The sequence below is a fragment of the Oncorhynchus nerka genome, linkage group LG28 (assembly GCF_034236695.1).
Source record: "Oncorhynchus nerka isolate Pitt River linkage group LG28, Oner_Uvic_2.0, whole genome shotgun sequence".
In the NCBI taxonomy this organism is placed as follows: Eukaryota; Metazoa; Chordata; class Actinopteri; order Salmoniformes; family Salmonidae; genus Oncorhynchus; species Oncorhynchus nerka.
This window is the reverse complement of record NC_088423.1, coordinates 69,220,490-69,242,844: the sequence shown is the minus strand read 5'-3', so window position 1 is coordinate 69,242,844 and position 22,355 is coordinate 69,220,490. Positions and strand designations below refer to the sequence as shown.

Genomic DNA, 22,355 nt, shown 5'->3' with positions numbered 1-22,355 from the left:
AGCTTATGAAATGTGCATAACAGTCTCGCTTATAAAATCATGTGGCTAAATATATTGGTGTGTGGCTTTCTGAATTCATAAACTGTCCTAGACACCAGGGTTGCTCTGGCCTTGAGACCCCATGCAGCCCATGTTTGGGCCATTTTATAGTTCCCACCATGGCCCACGGAAGCTGTTGAGTGAATGGGGCCTCTGAGTCCATAAGCCGGTTTCCGTACACTATCTATGTGTAGAATCACGCAGTATAGGATCATAAACACAATACAGGCAGCTGTCCCACAGCCAGCTGAGACATTAGATTTGACAGATTTATTGCGTGGTTATTTCCTTTTTCTTCCATGTACTTTTCAACAGCCTTTGACTCAGCGGTTCATAAAGTCAAGTGATGCATTAGCAGCCGGGGAGACCATGGCTGATTTGTTTTGTCATTAATATGTTTTATTCCTGTCCTTGAGACCGATTCCTGTCTCAATTGCCAATCTCGGTTGTCATCCCATTTCTACTCATTCTTTCATTTCTATGCTTTGTCTTGCCCTGCACACACTTGGCGTTTCTCTACATGTATATTTGAGCGTGTTGGAATGATGACTGCTTCAAGTGGGCATCAGCTGCCTGAGCCTCCCCAACGCTCCCCAGCCCAGATTACATCTCAGCTGCCTGAGCCTCCCCAACGCTCCCCAGCCCAGATCACATCTCAGCTGCCTGAGCCTCCCCAACGCTCCCCAGCCCAGATCACATCTCAGCTGCCTGAGCCTCCCCAACGCTCCCCAGCCCAGATCACATCTCAGCTGCCTGAGCCTCCCCAACGCAACCCAGCCCAGATCACATCTCAGCTGCCTGAGCCTCCCCAACGCACCCCAGCCCAGATTACATCTCAGCTGCCTGAGCCTCCCCCACGCTCCTCAGCCCAGATCACATCTCAGATAATGGAATCAGAGCAGGCGCTGTGAGCCAATCAGGTGTTCTTTAGCCGAGTCCTTGAAGGGACAGTTGTGTGTAATTAGCTTACGAGTAGCGTCTCAACAGCGCGTGGGGGTTTAAACCGACGCTCTTTAATTTCCCATGGAATAAACATGCTTTACCGCGCATCCCTTTGTCTTCTGGTCTAATCTGGTTTGATGTTTGATGGTCTGATTGAATGTGTGTGTTTTCCCTCCAGCAGCTGTGTGTGTATGTGGATAAATCAAGGCTGTTTGACTGGCCTCTACATTAGAAGTGCTTGGTGTTCTGACCTTTCCTCATTCCCTCACTATCTCAAAGCCTTGACTCTGGCATTCCTGATTCAGGAATGCAGGGAATGCTGTTATCACTTTGTTGTTCTGTTTTCTACTCTGCTCCTTTCCCAGTCCTTGTAGTGATAGGAGAAATGTCGGACGTAAACACTACCCGGGCACCAGAATCCATCATGTGACGTGTGGGTGTCTCTAGACGTATGAGCAGTCTCATACCTGTCTTACTATCAGATGGAAGCTGACAGGTTCTGATAGCTGGCTTTAGCTGAATGTCAGAGCATTACAGGAAGTGCACTTCTCCTCCCACTCCCACCTCCACACAAACACACGCCTGTTTACTTACACTGTATCGCCAAGGAAGAAGTCTGAAAGGAACTGCTTTCTAAGTGTCACCTGAAAGGGGTTGTAAATTGCTGCTTAATTGTCTTCTCTGTGAAAGTCATTTCCAGATGTAACACCCATGGGAGGTTAAATGTTCTCTTTCATTCTTAAAGGGATATTTCTGGTACACATGGAATATGGTCCAGTCAAACAGAGTAGAGGGCACAGAGTACAGTAGAAGTTAAAACATGCTGACCCTTTACTTTTAACGCTCGACAGAGTTTTAAGAACACAAATAACTATACAGTTTTTTAAATTTTTTAAGTACGAGTTCATGATGACCAGAGAGCCTAGATAGCGATACTATGTAGTTAGATCCATAGTGGGGGACAACATTTCGATTTTTCATTTAAGATTATCAATAAAACCTTTTATTATTATGTTCGCTGGGTATGTTTCACAAGAAAATGAAAAAAATAGTTGTTGGTTGCTATGGATATGCTGCCCCATAATTACAGCTGAGCCTGGTCTAAGATGGATTGCTTTGGCGCAGCATCTCCTTGTAGTCCAGTTAGAGGACTGTTGGGTAGTTCGCAATCATGTTGTTGTTTTCTGAAGTGTCTAAGAGGGCCATCTATTTGTTGAGCTCTTCAAGGTGTCCCAGCTGCCTTGGCAACTGCCACTATTGTATTCCAGCAACAGGTCATGCATTTCCAGGTGGACTAGGCAGCCATGTTTTTTTTTCTCTCCTAACAACAATACCCTTCTGTGGTATTTTATGGGTGTATCATATTCTGTCCTTAACAGTTGCACAGGGAATCAGTTAGTTAGGATATGCTTTCTAAATTCCTATGGCCCAGGCAGGAATCCTGGAAGTGTTCTTTAGGAGGAAGAAACCTAGAGCTCTGCTGGTGCTGGGCCAACACAGCTAACTTTAATTACACCCCGCCTCAACGCACCAGGATGATGTCATTCCGCATGGGGAAGATGACTACACAACAGGATCACATGGAGGAATCACACGAGGACAAAACTCAGTTGTGAAATGTTGATCTGGTCAAGAAAGAGATTATCCATTGATACTGATGTGGACTGTTTCTAGAGGTTTATACAACTCTATAACGACATGAATTGACTGTTTTTGAAAGCTGAATGATGCATAGCATACCTAATTCTCAAACTACTGAGTAGCATATGGTGTATGACTAGAGGTTTACAATGGGTTAAGAGGAGTCTTCACCTGCTTTTAGCGGTTAGAGCGTTGGCCAGTAACCAAGAAGTTGCTGGTTTGAATACCCAAGCTGACAAGGTGAAAAATCTGTCCACGTTCCCTTGAGCCAGGAACTTGAGCCAGGAACCCCCCCCCAAAAAATATTTTTTATTTAACTAGGAAAGTCAGTTAAGTACAAATTCTTATTTACAATGACGGCCTGCCGGGGAATAGTGGGTTAACTGCCTTGTTCAGGGGCAGAGCAACATATTTTTACCTTGTCAGCTCGAGGATTCGATCTAACAACCTTTTGGTTTCTGGCCCAACGCTTTTTTTTTCCTAAAGAGGGTTACTGTAGCTGTTCCACTGTGTATTTCTCTAGGCTTTCAGCTGTATAACCTGCATGGTTCATGTGAACCCAACAGGTCACATAATGCCTGGCCCTGTATATGCAGGCAGTTATTGACCACTGTAGTCAGGAGAGTTGTCTGTGGACACATGGCACTGTTTTTTTTAATGACGCAGTCTAGTAGAGCCTGTAAGGGAAGCCCTGGTTGGTGAGCACAACATCAGACACTGATTTTAAAGGAACCAAATTGAGCCCTGAGGTTTCATTCCATCTAGGGCACGTGCAGAAAGCCTGTGTGAAGGACTGGTATCTTTTAACCGCACCGCTGGTGGCTAACAGTAGGACGGCCCTTAACCTCAACTCTGAGTACACCAAACACTGCTGATCTTCCCATGTAGTTGGCCATATTTGACCTATGCTGGGTTTTCTGTGTGTAGCATAGGCATTATCCCATGGTGTTTTAGATGTAGTGTAGAGGGGAGTTAAGCTGTGCTGTTTCTCTATTTACTATCTGGGAGGTAGAGTGGATCTCTTTAAGGTCTGTGCCCTTCCTTCACAGTGGAGCTGACCTATGATAACCTGTGCTCACTGACAGGTGCTGAGGCTGGAGTGTGTGTATCTGCCACTGGGGTCGTGGTCTCCATAGCCACAGGCACCGCTGGGGAACTAGCCAAACCTCTCATTGTAGACTGGATGGGCACTGATGTCTCTCCTGGGCTTCGTAGGACACAGATCTTGTTAGGGGTAAGGTTAGAGAGTTTGCCCTGCTGTTTTCCCTTCCGTAATATCCTATAGTTACTACTGTTTGACATGTAACACTGTTTTATTACTCCGTCTCTAGGTGTAGGCCTAATATAGTTCAGCCACCATATAAATTGCTTGGTGCAGTGATTGGACCAAAGGTAAAGCAACCAGGCCACTGACTGTCTGCTTTTGTTTGGTGGAAAATAAGGAACAAGAGGGTTGCTCCAGGATTAAGGAAGTGCTCCCTTCCTGACGGGAAGTGTTTACAACTTGGTGACGTTCCCTTTTGACTGGGGCTGGGCAAGTCTCCGCTAAGCTCTCCACTCTCAAACAGTCTGGGAATGTTGACTCTCACATCTGTGCTAAAATATAATCAGGCAGGGTTATTATTTCCTCATGTTGTAAGCTTAAGAAAAGTGTACTGTGATTGTGACATTGTACTGTCAATACAACGCTGTGGTGTCGTGTTCTGTTAGGGACCTCCTAGTCAGGTCAGGCTGCAGTGAAGTCCGTGTAAAGACTCCTTCCCCCTCTCCCCTCTCTCCTGCTATGGGAGGTGGAAAGCCCCGTAGCGATGGCAGGGTGACAGACTCCACCCTGCCTGCCTGCAAGTTCTATTGACAGTCTCCGAGCTGTTGGGTTTGACGTGCCGCCTTCTCTGTACACGCTCACCACACGAAGGCTATCTGAGGCCACGTCGCTTCCGACCGCAATCAAGTCATCCTCCTCACATCAAACTTCCCTGCTTTGTTTATGTACAGCTGGCTCCCGGGCCTGCCTCGTTTTGTTTTCCCTACTCCATATAAATCACACACCCAAATCGAAAGGTCCCACTGGATGCCCATTGTTGTTTTTATGTCAAGCGTTAATTTTCGTAGTTATGTCATTTTTCTCCTGTCCTTCCCTAGCATAGCAAACCACAATTTACCAAAGGCTGTTTCTTGTAAACAAAATTACTGTAAGTGTGTGTGTGTGTGTGCCTCAGCCTTTTATGCCTCTAGTGGACCATCAACGGGTCCATTCCTCCACACAACTTAACCACTACTCCCTCTTCCTTAAATTCAAAGAGTCATAAATCTATTTCAGAGGGAAAGAGAGCAGAGAAAGGAAATTGGATTTTGTCAAGCGTATCCTCAAGTGTTAATCTTGAAGATCTGTTGAATATGAAGAGTGCCTGAATGTGGGCCAGCCACCCTCCAGGCGAGGTCCTCCGTGTGCTATAAGGGCTCTCTGGGGAGAAGGTGGGACTTAGTCACACTTGAATGCACAGAGATATCTGAAAGAGTTGAAAAGAGACATTATTTCATAGAAAGGGATGATCGGCTAAAAAAGGGAATAAAATAGGGGATCGTACAGAAAAGGTAGTACAGAAGGTATTCCTGTGAGACTAGGAGGATGGCGAAGCATTGCGCTTGGGTTTCTGGCCTGAAGTTAGGTGATATTACGTTAGAAGTAGAGAAGCACCTGTTCAGGCCCAGTAAGCTCAAATAAAATGAAAATGGTTCATTTATTTATTATTATTTTTAAGGCTCAGGCTCAGTGCTTGCTACCCTGCTGTCCAAAGTGCTTTCTTGTTCATGCCGCGTGCCTCTTGGCTTGGCGTTATGTTTATGTTTTGTTTTGTGTCACTCGGGTTTCTAGAACCTTGGAATGAGAATAGAAAGTGCTTTTAAAAAAACGAATACAGAACAAGTTTGCGCAGTAGCTCCCTGATAATATTTTGAGGACCCATATGCCATTTGTCAGAGAAATGACTTGCGACCTTGACTCTCACTTCAGGGATAAAGAGAAAATACATAAAGCTGATACTGTGGCATACTGTCAGTGTAACATTCTTTTGTCACTAACTTTCAACTGCATTGGTAAAACATCCTCACAAATGTAGAATGCATTGTTCATAGCAGGAATATCCTGTTTTTTCTGAAGGGATCATCAGCGTGACATGCCATGAAAGTACAGATCTTCAGTATACAGTCAGGGGGAAAAAGTATTTGATCCCCTGCTGATTTTGTACGTTTGTCCACTGACAAAGAAATTATCAGTCTATCATTTTAATTGTAGGTTTATTTGAACAGTGAGAGACAGAATAACAACAAAACAATCCAGAAAAACACATGTCAAAAATGTTATAAATTGATTTGCATTTTAATGAGGGAAATAACTATTTGACCCCCTCTCAATCAGAAAGATTTCTGGCTCCCAGGTGTCTTTTATACAGGTAACGAGCTGAGATTAGGAGCACTCGTGCCTATATAAAAGACACCTGTCCACAGAAGCAATCAATCAATCAGATTCCAAACTCTCCACCATCGCCAAGACCAAAGAGCTCTCCAAGGATGTCAGGAACAAGATTGTAGACCTACACAAGGCTGGAATGGGCTACAAGACCATCGCCAAGCAGCTTGGTGCAAAGGTGACAACAGTTGGTGTGATTATTCGCAAGTGGAAGAAACACAAAATAACTGTCAATCTCCCTCGGCCTGGGACTCCATGCAAGATCTCAGCTTGTGGAGTTGCAATGATCATGAGAACGGTGAGGAATCAGCCCAGAACTACACGGGAGGATCTTGTCAATGATCTCAAGGCAGCTGGGACCATAGTCATCAAGAAAATAATTTGTAACACACTACGCCGGGAAGGACTGAAATCCTGCAGAGCCGGCAAGGTCCCCCTGCTCAAGAAAGCACATATACAGTGGGGCAAAACAGTTTTTAGTCAGCCACCAATTGTGCAAGTTCTCCGACTTAAAAAGAAGAAAGGCCTGTAATTTTCATCATAGGTACACTTCAACTATGACAGACAAAATTAGAAAAAAAAAATCCATAAAATCACATTGTAGGATTTGTAATGAATTTATTTGCAAATTATGGTGGAAAATAAGTATTTGGTCACGTACAAACTGGCTCTCACAGACCTGTAACTTCTTCTTTAAGAGGCTCCTCTGTCCACCACTCGTTACCTGTATTAATGGCACCTGTTTGAACTTGTTATCAGTATAAATGACACCTGTCCACAACCTCAAACAGTCACACTCCAAACTCCACTATGGCCAAGACCAAAGAGCTGTCAAAGGACACCAGAAACAAAATTGTAGACCTGCACCAGGCTGGGAAGACTGAATATGCAATAGGTAAGCAGCTTGGTTTGAAGAAATCAACTGTGGGAGCAATTATTATGAAATGGAAGACATACAAGACCACTGATAATCTCCCTCTATCTGGGGCTTCACGCAAGATCTCACCCGGTGGGGTCAAAATGATCACAAGAACGGTGAGCAAATATCCCAGAACCACACGGGGGGACCTAGTGAATGACCTGCAGAGAGCTGGGACCAAAGTAACAAAGCCTACCATCAGTAACACACTACGCCGCCAGGGACTCAAATCGTGCAGTGCCGGACGTGTCCCCCTGCTTAAGCCAGTACATGTCCAGGCACGTCTGAAGTTTGCTAGAGAGCATGTGGATGATCCAGAAGAAGATTGGGAAAATGTCATATGGTCAGATGAAACCAAAATATAACTTTTTGGTAAAAACTCAACTCGTCATGTTTGGAGAACAAAGAATGCTGAGTTGCAACCAAAGAACACCATACCTACTGTGAAGCATGGGGTTGAAACATCATGCTTTGGGGCTGTTTTTCTGCAAAGGGACCAGGACGACTGATCAGTGTAAAGGGAAGAATGAATGGGGCCATGTATCATGAGATTTTGAGTGAAAACCTCCTTCCATCAGCAAGGGCATTGAAGATGAAACGTGGCTGGGTCTTTCCGCATGACAATGATCCCAAACACACCACCCGGGCAACGAAGGAGTGGCTTCGTAAGAAGCATTTCAAGGTCCTGGAGTGGCCTAGCCAGTCTCCAGATCTCAACCCCATAGAAAATCTTTGGAGGGAGTTGAGTGGGAGAACTTGCACAATTGGTGGCTGACTAAATACTTTTTTGCCCCACTGTACATGCCCGTCTGAAGTTTGCCAATGAACATCTGAATGATTCAGAGGACAACTAGGTGAAAGTGTTGTGGTCAGATGAGACCAAAATCGTGCTCTTTTGGCATCAACTCAACTCGCTGTGTTTGGAGGAGGGGGAATGCTGCCAATGACTCCAAGAACACCATCCCCACCGTCAAACATGGAGGTGGAAACATTATGCTTTGGGGGTGTTTTTCTGCTAAGGGGACAGGACAACTTCACCGCATCAAAGGGACGATGGACGGGGCCATGTACCGTCAAATCTTGGGTGAGAACCTCCTTCCCTCAGCCAGGGCATTGAAAATGGGTCGTGGATGGGTATTCCAGCATGACAATGACCCAAAACACACGGCCAAGGCAACAAAGGAGTGGCTCAAGAAGAAGCACATTAAAGTCCTGGAGTGGCCTAGCCAGTCTCCAGACCTTAATCCCATAGAAAATCTGTGGAGGGAGCTGAAGGTTCGAGTTGCCAAATGTCAGCCTCGAAACCTTAATGACTTGGAGAAGATCTGCAAAGAGGAGTGGGACAAAATCCCTCCTGAGATGTGTGCAAACCTGGCGGCCAACTACAAGAAACGTCTGACCTCTGATTGCCAACAAGGGTTTTGCCACCAAGTACTAAGTCATGTTTTGCAGAGGGGTCAAATACTTATTTCCCTCAAAATGCAAATCAATTTATAACATTTTTGACATGCGTTTTTCTGGATTTTGTTGTTGTTATGATCAATATGATTTACAGTGTGACTGTAGTGTGGCTGTCCTTCCTGTGTGTGGGGAAACATGGCTCCTGTGAGGTCTGAATAGCCCTGCCTGTGCATAACCTATATCCCACTCACAAGTGTAGGAGGGGAACACTGCACACAGCGGTGTGATGTACCTCTTTTATCTCAAGGCGAAGTATCAAGTGCTGTTCTCTTTTCTCCCATTTTTATAATGCAGCTCTGATGTTTTTCTCGCTGTGACACTGACCCGTGTTGCAGGGTATCAGTGTCACTGTCATTGCGTCTGGAAGTGTTCCCATGCGAAGTATATGATCAATGACGCACTAAACCACTTCTCCATGTGCCAAAAGAGCGGGCTTTTCCCGGCTGGCGTGTGAAAAGCCACCCCACATGTGCAGCAGCCCAGAGATCTACAGAAGCCTGTTTTTATGTGGGCTGAATCTTTAACGAGACCTAATAAATAGGTTAACATGAAAAAAGTGTGAGCTGTGCTTTGAACAACACAGATGTCTGACTGGGGGAAAGACAGAGAGACACGTGAGAATGATGTCTGAACATATTGGAGTGCAAAGAAGGGAGATGCTAGAACGGATCCCCTCACCGCAGGGAGCATGCTGGTTGAAGTAGCATGTGCTGCATTCTTTCCTAAATCCTCACTCCCTTCAAAGCACGTCATCTATGACTGGGGAAATGCATGTTTGGGCGATGTTGGGGAGAAGGGAGGTCTAAATATGTTTTATTTTGTACCCAGTGTCACCACGTACTAATTATCTATAATCTGAACAGCAGAATAGGTTCTTGAACGCTTTGTGTGCTTTTCTCTAAATTGTTTCTCTACAGGTCTTCTCTAGCCATTTTAATATTTGTCACTTTTTTCAGTCTTTCCTAATCAAGCAACATGCTTTATCCACGGAACATTGAGTTTGAGAGTGCTTTAATAAGTCTAAAAACAAAGCTGACAAATTAATTCAGCTGCAAGAAGACAAACATGATTTCACTTTACTTATTACATTACATTTACATTTAAGTCATTTAGCAGACGCTCTTATCCAGAGCGACTTACAAATTGGTGCGTTCACCTTAAGACATCCAGTGGAACAGCCACTTTACAATAGTGCATCTAAATATTTTAAGGGGGGGTGAGAAGGATTACTTTATCCTATCCTAGGTATTCCTGAAAGAGGTGGGGTTTCAGGTGTCTCCGGAAGGTGGTGATTGACTTGTCCTGGCGTCGTGAGGGAGTTTGTTCCACCATTGGGGGCCAGAGCAAACAGTTTTGATGCGCAGGAACTGTACTTCCTCTGTGGTAGGGAAACAGAGGTGGATGAACGCAGTGCCCTTGTTTGGGTGTAGGGCCTTCAGAGCCTGGAGTACTGAGGTGCCGCTCACAGCTCCGTAGGCAAGCACCATGGTCTTGTAGCGGATGCGAGCTTCAACTGGAAGCCAGTGGAGAGAGCGGAGGAGCGGGGTGACGTGAGAGAACTTGGGAAGGTTGAACACCAGACGGGCTGCGGCGTTCTGGATGAGTTGTAGGGGTTTAATGGCACAGGCAGGGAGCCCAGCCAACAGCGAGTTGCAGTAATCCAACTTATTAAACTTATGAGAAGTGCTCTCCTCCACTTAGCGTTGCTCTAGCTTCTGTTGCTTGTGGCTGATTGAAAACAATGGGTGCTCATGGAAAACATAATTTGATTAGCTAGCAGCTATCTTCCCTGGCTCTTAAGTAGGCATTCAGGGCTGGCGTTGCCACGTCCATGTTGAGGCCCATAGAGCCACATGCTGATTCTCAGGTCGACAACCCTGGTCTATTAGCAGATGTCGTAATAAAGAGCTGTATTGTGGGAAAGCTCCGTCTATACAGTCTTTTCACTCTTTTGAGAGGAACATAGCCCCCAGGTGGAATCATGCTTCTCAATCGGGTTCCATTGAATCCTAACCAGATTTCCTCTCCCATCTGTGAATCATACAAGTATCTTATTGATAGTGGCTGTATTGTGTCAACAACAGAGGTTGCAATTGGTTCTGCTTTAGTAAATTGCCTTGTGGCAATGTTTGATGGCAAGCTGTTAGCTTCAGATGACTGGAACTGAGCTGAGTGCATGTGTCCTGTATTTCTAGTTGAAGATAAGTTGGAGCATTCAGCAATAGGCAGTGTGATGTTATCTGTTGTTAAATTTCCCTTTTTAAATGAAAATTTATCAAAACAGGAGTGTAAACATATGCTGGAGCGTAAACAGTTCTGCAGTTCTGATATCATTTTTTCAAGCTTGAAAAAATGATATGGCAGCAAAAAAGAGCCCCTTGAAACGCCCTAATTCAATCGAGCAGCTAAGCCCTGAGTTGTAATAGGTTATCAGTGGCTCAAATCCTCTGTGGCGTGGAGACATAAATCACAAATGCCAGTTCCTTTTTACTCCCCTCCTCCCCCCTCCTTCTCTAGCATGTCGACTCTTGTGGTGGTCTGGTGTAGGGGGAGAGGTGGGGGAGGCTTCAGCCCCCAGTAGCTCTGACATCCCTCATCCTTTCTGGACCAGCTGTGACATTTGTCACATTTCTGTGTAACGTCTTCACCTTACTTCACTGTCACCAGTCGTTCAGGTGGCTACTCAGATGGCTGGCAGGGGTGCTGGCTGTCATATTAGACACTCACGCACACACGTGACTATCTGGTGCATCCAATGGTAGTTTACTTTTGTTATTATTTGTTTTTTGGTGTTTATAGCTTGAAGAGTTAGATTTTGCTTATGAAATGTCAATGATGGAATGGCATATTTAACTAAATAGTTTGGACGTCTGGGAAAGCTATATATTGGTGCAGCATACTGCCAAAACCCTATCATTCTATACGATGACCACAAACTAAAACTTTGTTCTCCCTGTTATGGCCCCAGATGCTCTATATGATAATTGCCTGTTAGATCCACTTGGTCTGCATGTGATGGTGTGGGAGAAAGAAGATTGGTCTATTTTCCTAGTTCTGACGTCCTACAATCTAAGCTAGATGCCCTCAATCTCACACAAATGATCAAGGAATCTACCAGGTACAACCCCAAATCTGTAAACATGGGCACCCTCATAGATATCATCCTGACCAACTTGCCCTCCAAATTAGAGGTCGACCGATTAATCGGAATGGCCGATTAATTAGGCCCGATTTCAAGTTTTCATAACAATCGGAAATCGGTATTTTGGGGCGCCGATTTCCGATTATTAAAAATAAAAATAAAATATTTTTTAATACCTTTTATTTAACTAAGCAAGTCAGTTAAGAACACATTCTTATTTTCAATGACTGCCTAGGAACTGTGGGTTAACTGCCTTGTGCAGGGGCAGAACGACAGATTTTCACCTTGTCAGCTCAGGGTTCCAATCTTGCAACCGCACAGTTAACTAGTCCAACGCTCTAACCATTGCACTCCACTAGGAGCCTGCCTGTTACACGAACGCAGTAGAAGCCAAGGTAAATTGCTAGCTAGCATTAAACGTATCTTATAAAAAACAATCAATCATAATCGCTAGTTATAACTACTAATCCAGTTTAGCAGGCAATATTAACCAGGTGAAATTGTGTCATTTCTCTTGCGTTCATTGCACGCAGAGTCAGGGTATACGCAACAGTTTGAGCTGCCTGGCTCATTGCGAACTAATTTGCCAGAATTTTACGTAATTATGACATACATTGAAGGTTGTGCAATGTAACAAGTATATTTAGACTTAGGGATGCCAGTCGTTAGATAAAAAAAAATACAGAACGGTTCTGTATTTCACTGAAATAATAAACGTTTTGTTTTCGAAATGATAGTTTCCGGAAGGCTCGTATTTCTGTGTGTTATGTTATAATTAAGTCTGATTTGATAGAGCAGTCGGACTGAGCAGCAGCAGGCCCGTAATCATTAATTTGTGCGTTTTGCCAGCAGCTCTTCGCAAGCACAGCACTGTTTATGACTTCAAGCCTATCAGCTGGTGTAACCAATGTGAAATGGCTAGCTAGTTAGCTGGGTGTGCGCTAATACTGTTTCAAACGTCACTTGCTTTTAGATTTGGAGTAGTTATTCCCCTTGGCTTTTGTGGAGCGATGGGTAACGATGCTTCGAGTGTGGCTGTTGTCGATGTGTTCCTGGTTCGAGCCCAGGTAGGGGCGAGGAGGGGGACGGAAGCTATATTGTTACACTGGCAATACTATAGTGCCTATAAGAACATCCAATAGTCAAAGGTATACAGTATGAAATACAAATGGTAGAGAGAGAAATAGTCCTATAAATACTATATTAACTACAACCTAAAACCTCTTACCTTGGAATATTGAAGTCTCATGTTAAAAGGAACCACCAACTTTCATATGTTCTCATGTTCTGAGCAAGGAACGTAAACGTTAGCTTTTTTACATGGCACACATTTTTACATGGCACATATTACTTTCTTCTCCAACACTTAGTTTTTGCATTATTTAAACCAAATTGAACATGTTTCATTATTTATTTGAGGCTAAATTGATTTGATTTATGTTTTATATTAAGTTAAAATAAGTGTTAATTCAGTATTGTTGTAATTGTCATTATTATAAATAAATAAAATACAAATTTTAATCGGCCGATTAATCGGTATCGGCTTTTTTGGTCCTCCAATAATCTGTATCGACGTTGAAAAATCATAATCGGTCGACCTCTACTTCAAATACACCTCTGCTGTTTTCAACCATGATCTCAGCGATCGCTGCCTCATTGCCTGCGTCCGTTATGGGTCCGCGGTCAAATGTCCACCCCTCATCACTGTCAAACACTTCTGCGAGCAGGCCTTTCTAATCGACCTGGTCCCGGTTATCCTGGAAGGATATTGACCTCATCCTGTCAGTAGAGGATGCCTGGTTGTTCTTTTAAAAGTGCTTTCCTCACCATCTTAAATAAGCATGCCCCTTTCAAAAAATGTAGAACTGAGAACAGATATAGCCCTTGGTTCACTTCAGACTTGACAGCCCTTGACCAGCACAAAAACACCCTGTGGCGGACTGCAATAGCTTTGAATAGTCCCCACGATATGCAACTTTTCAGGGAAGTCAGGAACCAATACACAGTCAATTAGGAAAGCAAACGCTAGCTTTTACAAACAGAAATTTGCATCATGCAGCACTAATTCCCAATGTTTTGGGACATTGTAAAGTCCATGGAGAATATGATTACCTCCTCCCAGCTGCATACTGCACTGAAACTAGGAAACACTGTCACACTGATAAATCCACAATAATCGAGAATTTCAATAAGCATTTCTCTACGGCTGGCCATGCTTTGCACCTGGCTACCCCAACCCCGGCCAACAGCTCTCTACCCCCCACAGCAACTGGCCCAAGCTCCCCCGCTTCTCCTTCACCCAAATCCAGACAGCTGATGTTTTGACAGATATTCAAAATCTGTCTCACTACAAATCAGCTGGGCTAGACAATCTGTACCCTCTCTTCCTAAAATTATTGGCCGCCATTGTTGCAACCCCTATTACTAGTCTGTTCAACCTCTCTTTCGTATCGTCAGAGATTCCAAAAGATTGGAAAAACGGCCGCGGTCATCCCCCTCTTCTAAGGGCGAGACGTTCTAGACCCAAACTGTTACAGACCTATATCCATCCTGTCCTGCCTTTCTAAAGTCTTCGAAAGCCAAGTGAACAAACAGATCACCGACCGTTTCGAATCCCACCGTACCTTCTCAGCTATAAAATCTGGTTTCCGAGCTGGTCATGGGTGCACCTCAGCCACGCTCAAGGTCCTAAATGATATCATAACCGCCATCGATAAAAGACTGTACTGTGCAGCCGTCTTCATCGACTTGGCCAAGACTTTCGACTCTGTCAATCACCGTATTCTTATCGGCAGACTCAATAGTTCAGTGTGTCAAATCGGAGGGCCTGATTTACGGACCTCTGGCAGTTTCTATGGGGGTGCCACAGGGTTCAATTCTCAGGCCGACTCTTTTCTCTGTATATATCAATGATGTTGCTCTTGCTGCGGGAGATTATTTGATCGACCTCTACGCAGACGGCACCATTCTGTATACATCTGGCCCTTCTTTGGACACTGTGTTAACAAACCTTCAAACAAGCTTCCACTCCATACAACACTCCTTCCATGGCCTCCAACTGCTCTTAAATGCTAGTAAAACGAAATGCATGCTCTTCAACCGATTGCTGCCCGCTCCCGCCCCACCTGACTAGCATCAGTACCCTGGATGGTTCTGACTTAGAATATGTGTACAATTTTAAATACCTGGGTGTCTGGCTAGACTGTAAACTCTCCTTCCAGACTCACATTAAGCATCTCCAATCCAAAGTTAAATCTAGAATCGGCTTCCTATTTCGCAAGAAAGCCTCCTTCACTCATGCTGCCAAACGTACCCTCGTAAAACTAACTATCCTACCGATCCTTGACTTCAGCGATGTCATTTACAAAATAGCCTCCAACACTCTACTCAGCAAATTGGATGTAGTCTATCACAGTGCCATCTGTTTTGTCACCAAAGCACCATATACTAACCACCACTGCGACCTGTATGCTCTCGTTGGATGGTCCTCGCTACATATTAGTCGCCAAACCCACTGGCTCAATTTCATCTGTAAGTATTTGCTAGGTAAAGCTCCACCTTATCTCAGCTCAATGGTCACCATAGCAACACCCATCCATAGCACGTGCTCCAGCAGGTATATCTCACTGGTCATCCCGAAAGCCAACACCTGCTTTGGCCGCCTGTCCTTCCAGTTCTCTGCTGCAAATGACTGGAATGAATTTCAAAAATCACTGAAGTTGGAGACTTACATCTCCCTCACTAACTTTAAGCGTCAGCAGTCAGAGCAGCTTACCAATCGCTGCAGTTGTACACAGCCCATCTGTAAATAGCTCATCCAACCAACTACCTACCTCATCCCCATATTTGTTTTTGTTTTTCTGCTCTTTTGCACACCAGTATTTCTAGTTGCACATCCTCATCTGCACATATCTCACTCCAGTATAAATAGCAAAATTGTAATTACTTCGCCACTATTGGCATATTTATTGCCTTACCTCCTTACTTCATTTGCACACACTGTATACATATTGTGTTATTGACTGTACTCTGTGTTGTTTTTGTCGCACTGCTTTGCTTTATCTTGGCCAGGTTGCAGTTGTAAATGAGAACTTGTTCTCAACTGGCCGACCTGGTTAAATAAATAAATAATGGAGGACTGCAGCCCAATTGAATTGTAATCTCAGAAGCTCTGTCTCTCTGCTAACTGTGTGGAATGCCAAGTGGCAGGTGCCTGTTACACTCGCTCTCCTAAGATAATGCTCTCACTAGGCTCACACTGATTCGAAAATAGATTTCATTTCTTGAGAGCTGCAATGTATTTTAAGCAGTGTGGGGCTATTTCTCCTACTATGACTGACTGGCTATCTAAGCAGCTGCAGGTGTAAGACCTGGTGAACCTGGTAGCTCAGCACGACACCAGGAGTCATTATGTATGTTCTGTCTGTGCTGCTGCAGTGTAGTGACATGTCCTTCCAGTGGGGGCGAGATGTCATAAGTCTACAAGGTTGCTTTGTTAGGCTACTCACAGCTTACATATCTGCTTAGAAAAGCTCACATACAGTATAGAACTCTATTTAGAAGCACTGCAGTATTGCACTCACTGTGGGTGAATTTGACTTTCATGCGATGGCTTGGCTGTGGTCCTGACATACCCTGACATGCCAGCAGACAGATGGTGGGTCCCCAGGCAAGCAGGCCGCCAGGGAGGGTTGGAGGCGGGTGGGCTGGCAGAGAGGCAGGCAGGGAAACTGGTAGGCAGGGAGGCCCCGAGAAGGCAGGTAGGGAAGCAGGCAGAGCCTCGTCTCTGATGGTCCTCTCTCTCCATGTTCCCTTACTCCTCCAGCTGGGTAGCATTAGTGCAGTGTGGCGGGACCGTTACAGAGAAGGGGTAACTCCCAAAAACACTCAGACTAATTGAACCCCTCCTCCCAAATACTTTTTTAGATGTGGCCCAAGGCAGGGGAATGTCAACACCCAAGTAGTGTGGTAACTGCCAACTTTTACTCTCATTTGCACTGAGTTGTTTGCTTGTTTCCCCTAAATAATGTTTTACTGAATAATGGATATGGAACTGTTAGATTGATGTGGAGAAATATCAAATGGAATGTAGGTTGCCCATTCCATTGCTTCCTTTTCTATGTTTTTTTAAAGGCTGTTTCTTGGCATCTTAGGCAGAGAAATTGCTGTCGACACATAAATTAAAATCTCTGGAAAAAAAATTGTTCTAAAATATGAAAATCTGGTGGGGTAGCTAGTACTAAGCGATAAGGAGAGCTAGTGGGAGGCAGGACGCTGCCATCCAGAACCAGCCTCGGTATCATCCTCTGCTTCAGGCTCCAGAGGACAAGCAGAAAGGCTCTCCTCTCTCTCAGCAGCAGCAACATTACCAGGTGCTAAAAAGAGCTTTCGTCGGCTGACTGAAAAATGATTTGAGCGAACAAGACCAGTCACAGGGCTAAATATACAGTTTGTCTGGCTTGATTGCAATGTTCTTTTCCACTTTGTTTAATACATAAATCTTTTTTTGGTCCCTGGTGTTTGATGACAGGACCACACAATAATATAATGTTTGTGGGCACGGCAACCATCCGTCGTCAAGCTAGCTACAGCTTTGTGGCAGTACACTAACATGGGAAAGGTGTCGAATGAGGACGTAGAGTAGAACTGTCCTACTGACAGGTATCGTGCCCTTTCTGAGGAGGGCACTGACATGAGTCGTTGAAAATCTACTTTCATATACACTAAGATATAGTAAGTATGGGGTTGAAGGCATGCCAGTCATAAAGCACAGTTTCCTTTTAATTACTAAACCAGGCTTTCTCTGCTGGATTTACCGCGTGGACAAACGGACGCCTCCTGGCGTACACTGCTGCCTGCCCTACAGAGGCAGCTTAATGCACTGAGGTTCTCTCACTTGCTCTCTCCCACATGGAATGTGTTCAGTCAGACTGGCTGTGAGTACACACTCCCCTGTTTTGGTCAGGATGACTTAGTATCTGGTTTGGGCTGTGCTACTGTATTCATATGGACACAGACCGAAGGTGGTATATAGTGTGAAGTGGATAAAGATACTCCATGTGAGGGGAAACATGTAACTGTTGAATACTTCAGGAACATCTGTAACCTGACTGGCTGAATTGAATTAAAGTTGTGCGGGAGATGTATTATATTTGTGGCAGAAAAACAAGCCAAAAGAGTGTTTGCATTGGATGCATTTCCTCTTTTAATATCACTTAAGAAAAACAGAGGAGGAACGCATAATTACGCTGTGGTAAACTAGTCCTACTTATGTTATGTCCCGAAAAACGGACGGAAAAGCAGGAGGCAGGCCATCGGTGTATACCACACTGTGGCCAGTATGAAGCACATTTCATTTTTTAAAATGTTAAAACCTGTCTAGTGACTAATCTACCGATTTGTGTAGGTGATCTGTTGGAGCATATGCCGCCTTCCTCCTATAAATCATCCTCTCCTCTTACCCTACGCAGCATTGCATCATCCAAGGTGATATTTTCACTCTTTAATGCGTTGCACTTTGAAAGGTTTCAGTTTTGTATATCGTATCTTATCTTGTTCAGTGAAATCAAAACTGGATCAGACGGAGAAGGACGGTGCTTTCCCAGGTGGTGTGAAAACCTGGAGTTGGGGAAATGCTTTAGATATGGATCGTACTGTACTGGATTCCTCGGTTCCCCCTTAAAGTCCCCGCCTGGGAGGCTTGGCAGGTGTCTTCCCCTGTGGGCTGTAGTCCTGAGAAGGGTGTGGAGGAAGGGCTGTGGTTGTGTTTAAGGACAGTTGGTTGGTTGGTCGGTACAGCCATGGCATGCAGTAGTATAGTTCACCCTAGGATTGCCCAGCTCTGTCCACTAGATGACTGAAGAGCTTATTTAGAATGAAAACCAACCTCTTCCTGTTAATGTATGACTCATGGGGTGTAGTGCCAATCGACTCCTTTCCTGTGTGTGCGTGTGTGTGCTTGACTGCGTGTGTGTGTTTGTGCTTGACTGCATGTGTGTGATTGTCTGTGCAAATGTGTCCTGTGTGTGCTTGTCAATGTACAGTATGCTTGTCTGCACATTTTGTGTGTGTGTGTTGACTTAGTCAGGGTAGGTCTCAGTTGAGTTGTTTCTCAGTTTTTGGACCCAGGATCCAGCCCCCCCCCCGCCCCCCACTCCTCCAGTCCGTCTGTCTGCCCGCTGAGTGAACAGATTGGCACCACTATTGATTCTGAAGAGTCCCAACTGAAGATAACCCATGTTTCTTTTCCACCTACTGGTACTGGTATTAGCCAGTCCAACACCCCTCTGGTCCAAACCCCCTTTGGTCAGCCTCTCTCTTTGGAGTCCCTGTCCAACATGGCAGATGGGAGAGAACTTGAAATATTTACTTTGTTATCTGGAAGAGAATTCTGTATGTGAAGGAAACAGTTTTCTTGGGCCTCAGGAAATTGCCCTGGCCAGAGATGCTGAAACTGTGTGTGGACAGTAATTTTGATACCCTAAGAGTTGGCTGTATTTCTGGGGCTCAGGACAGGATGTCCACTTAATTGCCAGCTTCTGTAAGAAATTCTTAGTAAAGAGAGCAAGACTGCAATCAGCCATGGCTCGCTGCCAAATCCCTGTACATCTGCAGAATTGTTTCTCTTTAAGACAGTTTACCAGTTGTGGGCTGTCCTTTTTCTCCCCGCTTTTTGAAAAGCCGGCACTGTCAGAGTACCACGGTATAATTAGACGTAGCAGGGAGCATGAAGTCTAAAGAGGAGATGGTGGAACTGAGACATACGGAGGAAGAGACTGTTATTTATGTCTCTCTCGCTCTTAATCTTCTGTCTGGGTGTTGTGACGTGTGGAGATCACATGTTCCTGCAGAGCCCAGACGGGTACTATCACTAATACGGTCACCTCCACTCCTCTCCTAAGGTTCCAGTTACATTGCAGAGGCAGGAGATGAGGAGAAAATGTAACTCCCTGGGCTCCGGAATGTGTTGTGGTTTTAAACAGAGCAGTTAAATGTATTCTAATCTTTTCTCACCTACTCTCATCCCCTTCCTCCCTTCCTCTCTCCCTCCAGCTCCTTATCCTGGATGACTATGCAGACCCGTTTGATGCGGAGCAGGACGGGGGGACCCAGGCCACCACCGAGAAGGTGACCCAGGCCAGCACAGAGAACGATGGCTACATGGAGCCCTATGAGGCCCAGAAGATGATGGCAGGTAGATCAGTACTCTGTTCTCCCCTGGACTCTTCAAACCTCGGCACATTACATTTGACATTTTAGTCATTTAGCAGATGCTCTTGTCCAGAGTGAGTAGTGAGTGCATACAATTTTGTTAGTTATCAGTTGCCACCTTCATTCGTCTTTCCAGACGTTTGGGAGATGGGACTCGTGTATCCCCCTGGTCAGCCGTTGAGGACTTGTGGCTTTGTAATTGGAGCGACTGCCTGGCTGCCAGAGAGCTCAGTCCTACCCTAAATGTTCCTGTGACCCTGGGTGGGTGCCCTGACCGGGTGCTGTCAGCCAGAGCCAGCTGAGCCCGAGGGCAGAGGCATCACACTCTGAGGTAACATGCAAGGCAGAGCAGAGCAAAGTTTAAAAAAAATCTAAGCAGTGCAAAGCAATGCTACCCTCTATCTCTTACTAACTCACTCTAACTCACCTCTCTGTTTGGGTTTAGTGTGGCGTTTAATATGACTGCTAGCAGACCGTATTTGTTAGTCAACTGTCTGGTACCTTGGATTAGCCTTCCATTCAACCTCAGCCTCTCTGTGGAATTACATGTTACATGTCTAGTAATGCATCTTAGCCTTCATCATGTCTGCATATGGAAGCTGCTTCTTTGTTGACAATTAATTAGCATGTCACTTGACCATATGTCACTTGACCTTATGTTTGTTGGCTTGCCACTAATTGACTTGGTCAGATGGCCATGTGGCATGCTACATGACAGATGCGGTAGACCACAAAATGATTTTGTGGAGAGCTGGGTATCAGAAATACAATTAAATGCAGTTGTTTTGCTCTTAAATAGACAGAATACATTCTACTAGCAGATAGGTAATGTGAAAACAACCTCCACAGCAAATACATCTTCAGGAAAGACAGGCCTTTAGATGTATTTTTTCTTTGAGCTAGTCATGTTCGGTGACAACCGTACTGCTCTGAAAGAAGACATGGATTTGAGACAACAATAGCTCTGCTAACGCTAGGATTCAGCAAAAACCCTACTCACCACAACTTTGTCAAAATGAACATGATTATGCAGTGTGCGAGGACAGAACAACATCAACAAAGAATGAAGAAAACAAGCACAGAATTCCAAGATATTTAAAGGAGAATCTTGCGGTTAGCATATTCCCTCACTGAACATTCTGGAGCTTTGGACCAGTCACTAAGTGGTCTGTTCCATTAGGGATGTCAAGGCTCAGAAGACGAGGCGTTTTTATAAGAGATTAGAAGGTCCTGACCTCTCCCATGTTGGGTTCCATCTTCCTCCCCGTCCCCTCACCCGCCCTCTCTCCCCAGTGTAATGGCAGAACCACTTTACTGTGGCCATCCCTCCCCTCTTCTGCTCCATATGATGACAAGCTAGGACTTAATGGCCCTCCTGACAACCTCTCGCCTTCATCAGTTTCACTGGTTTGACCTTCAACCCTGACCTTTTATCTCTGCTGGATAGTAAGGTTTAAAACTTCTCTAGGCTAGATGGGAAGCTACCGTCCCACCTGACCAACATCCAGTGAAAGTGCAGGGCGCCAAATCCAAACTACAGAATTGTAAATATTTAACATTCTTGAAAATACACATGCAATATCTCAAAATAAAGCTGATCTTGTTAATCCAGCCACGGTGTCGGATATCAAAAAAGCTTTACAGCGAAAGCAAACCATGCGATTATCTGAGGACAGCACCCCATTAAACAAACACAGACAATCATATTTCATCCCGCCAGGCGCGACACAAAACTCAGAAGTAACGATATAATTAATGCCTTACCTTTGAAGAGCTTCTTCTGTTGGCACTCCAATATGTCCCATAAACATCACAAATTGTCCTTTTGTTCAGTTCATTCTGTTATTATATCTCCAAAATGTCAATTTATTTGGCGTGTTTGATCCAGATAAACACCGGTTCCAACTAGATGACTACAAAATATCTAATAAATTACCTGTAATCTTTGTCCAAACATTTCAAACAACTTTAGGTATTTTTTTAATGTAAATAATCGATACAATTTAAGACGGGATAAACTGCGTTCAATAGCGGATAAAAACAGAGTGGAGCAAGCTTTCAGGTCGCGCACCCCAACCACAACAGTACACTAGACTCGACCCTCGTTCTGAACAGCCCTACTTCTTCATTACACAAAGGGAAAACATCAACCAATTTCTAAAGACTGTTGACATCCAGTGGAAGCGATTGGAACTGCAAGCAAGTGCCTTAGAAATCTAGATCCACATAGAAACCTAATTGAATGCTCAACAAACAAAAAATTCCTGGATGGTTTGTCCTCGGGGTTTCGCCTGCAAAATATGTTCTGTTATACTCACAGACATCATTCAAACAGTTTTAGAAACTTCAGAGTGTTTTCCATCCAAATCTACTAATGATATGATATGCATATCCTAGCTTCTGGGCCTGAGTAGCAGGCAGTTTACTTTGGGCACGCTTTTCATCTGGATGGGAAAATACCGCCCCCTAGCCTAGAGAGGTTAATGTGACCAGAGACTTCTGGTTTATGGTCATAACCCTGCCAGGCTTCT

The 22,355-nt window shown here is 44.6% G+C and overlaps 1 protein-coding gene across 4 annotated transcripts in view; it reads left to right on the top strand.

Moving 5' to 3' along the window:
• The window catches only part of LOC115113606 (SH2 domain-containing adapter protein F-like), a 123,137-nt gene that overhangs the window by 6,233 nt on the left and 94,549 nt on the right, over positions 1–22,355 (top strand). For all 4 annotated transcript variants that reach the window (XM_029641423.2, XM_029641425.2, XM_065013050.1 and 1 more), the window contains exon 2: positions 19,666–19,807. In XM_029641423.2, coding sequence (XP_029497283.1) covers positions 19,666–19,807 — 142 coding nt within the window. The remainder of the gene's footprint in view (positions 1–19,665; positions 19,808–22,355) is intronic.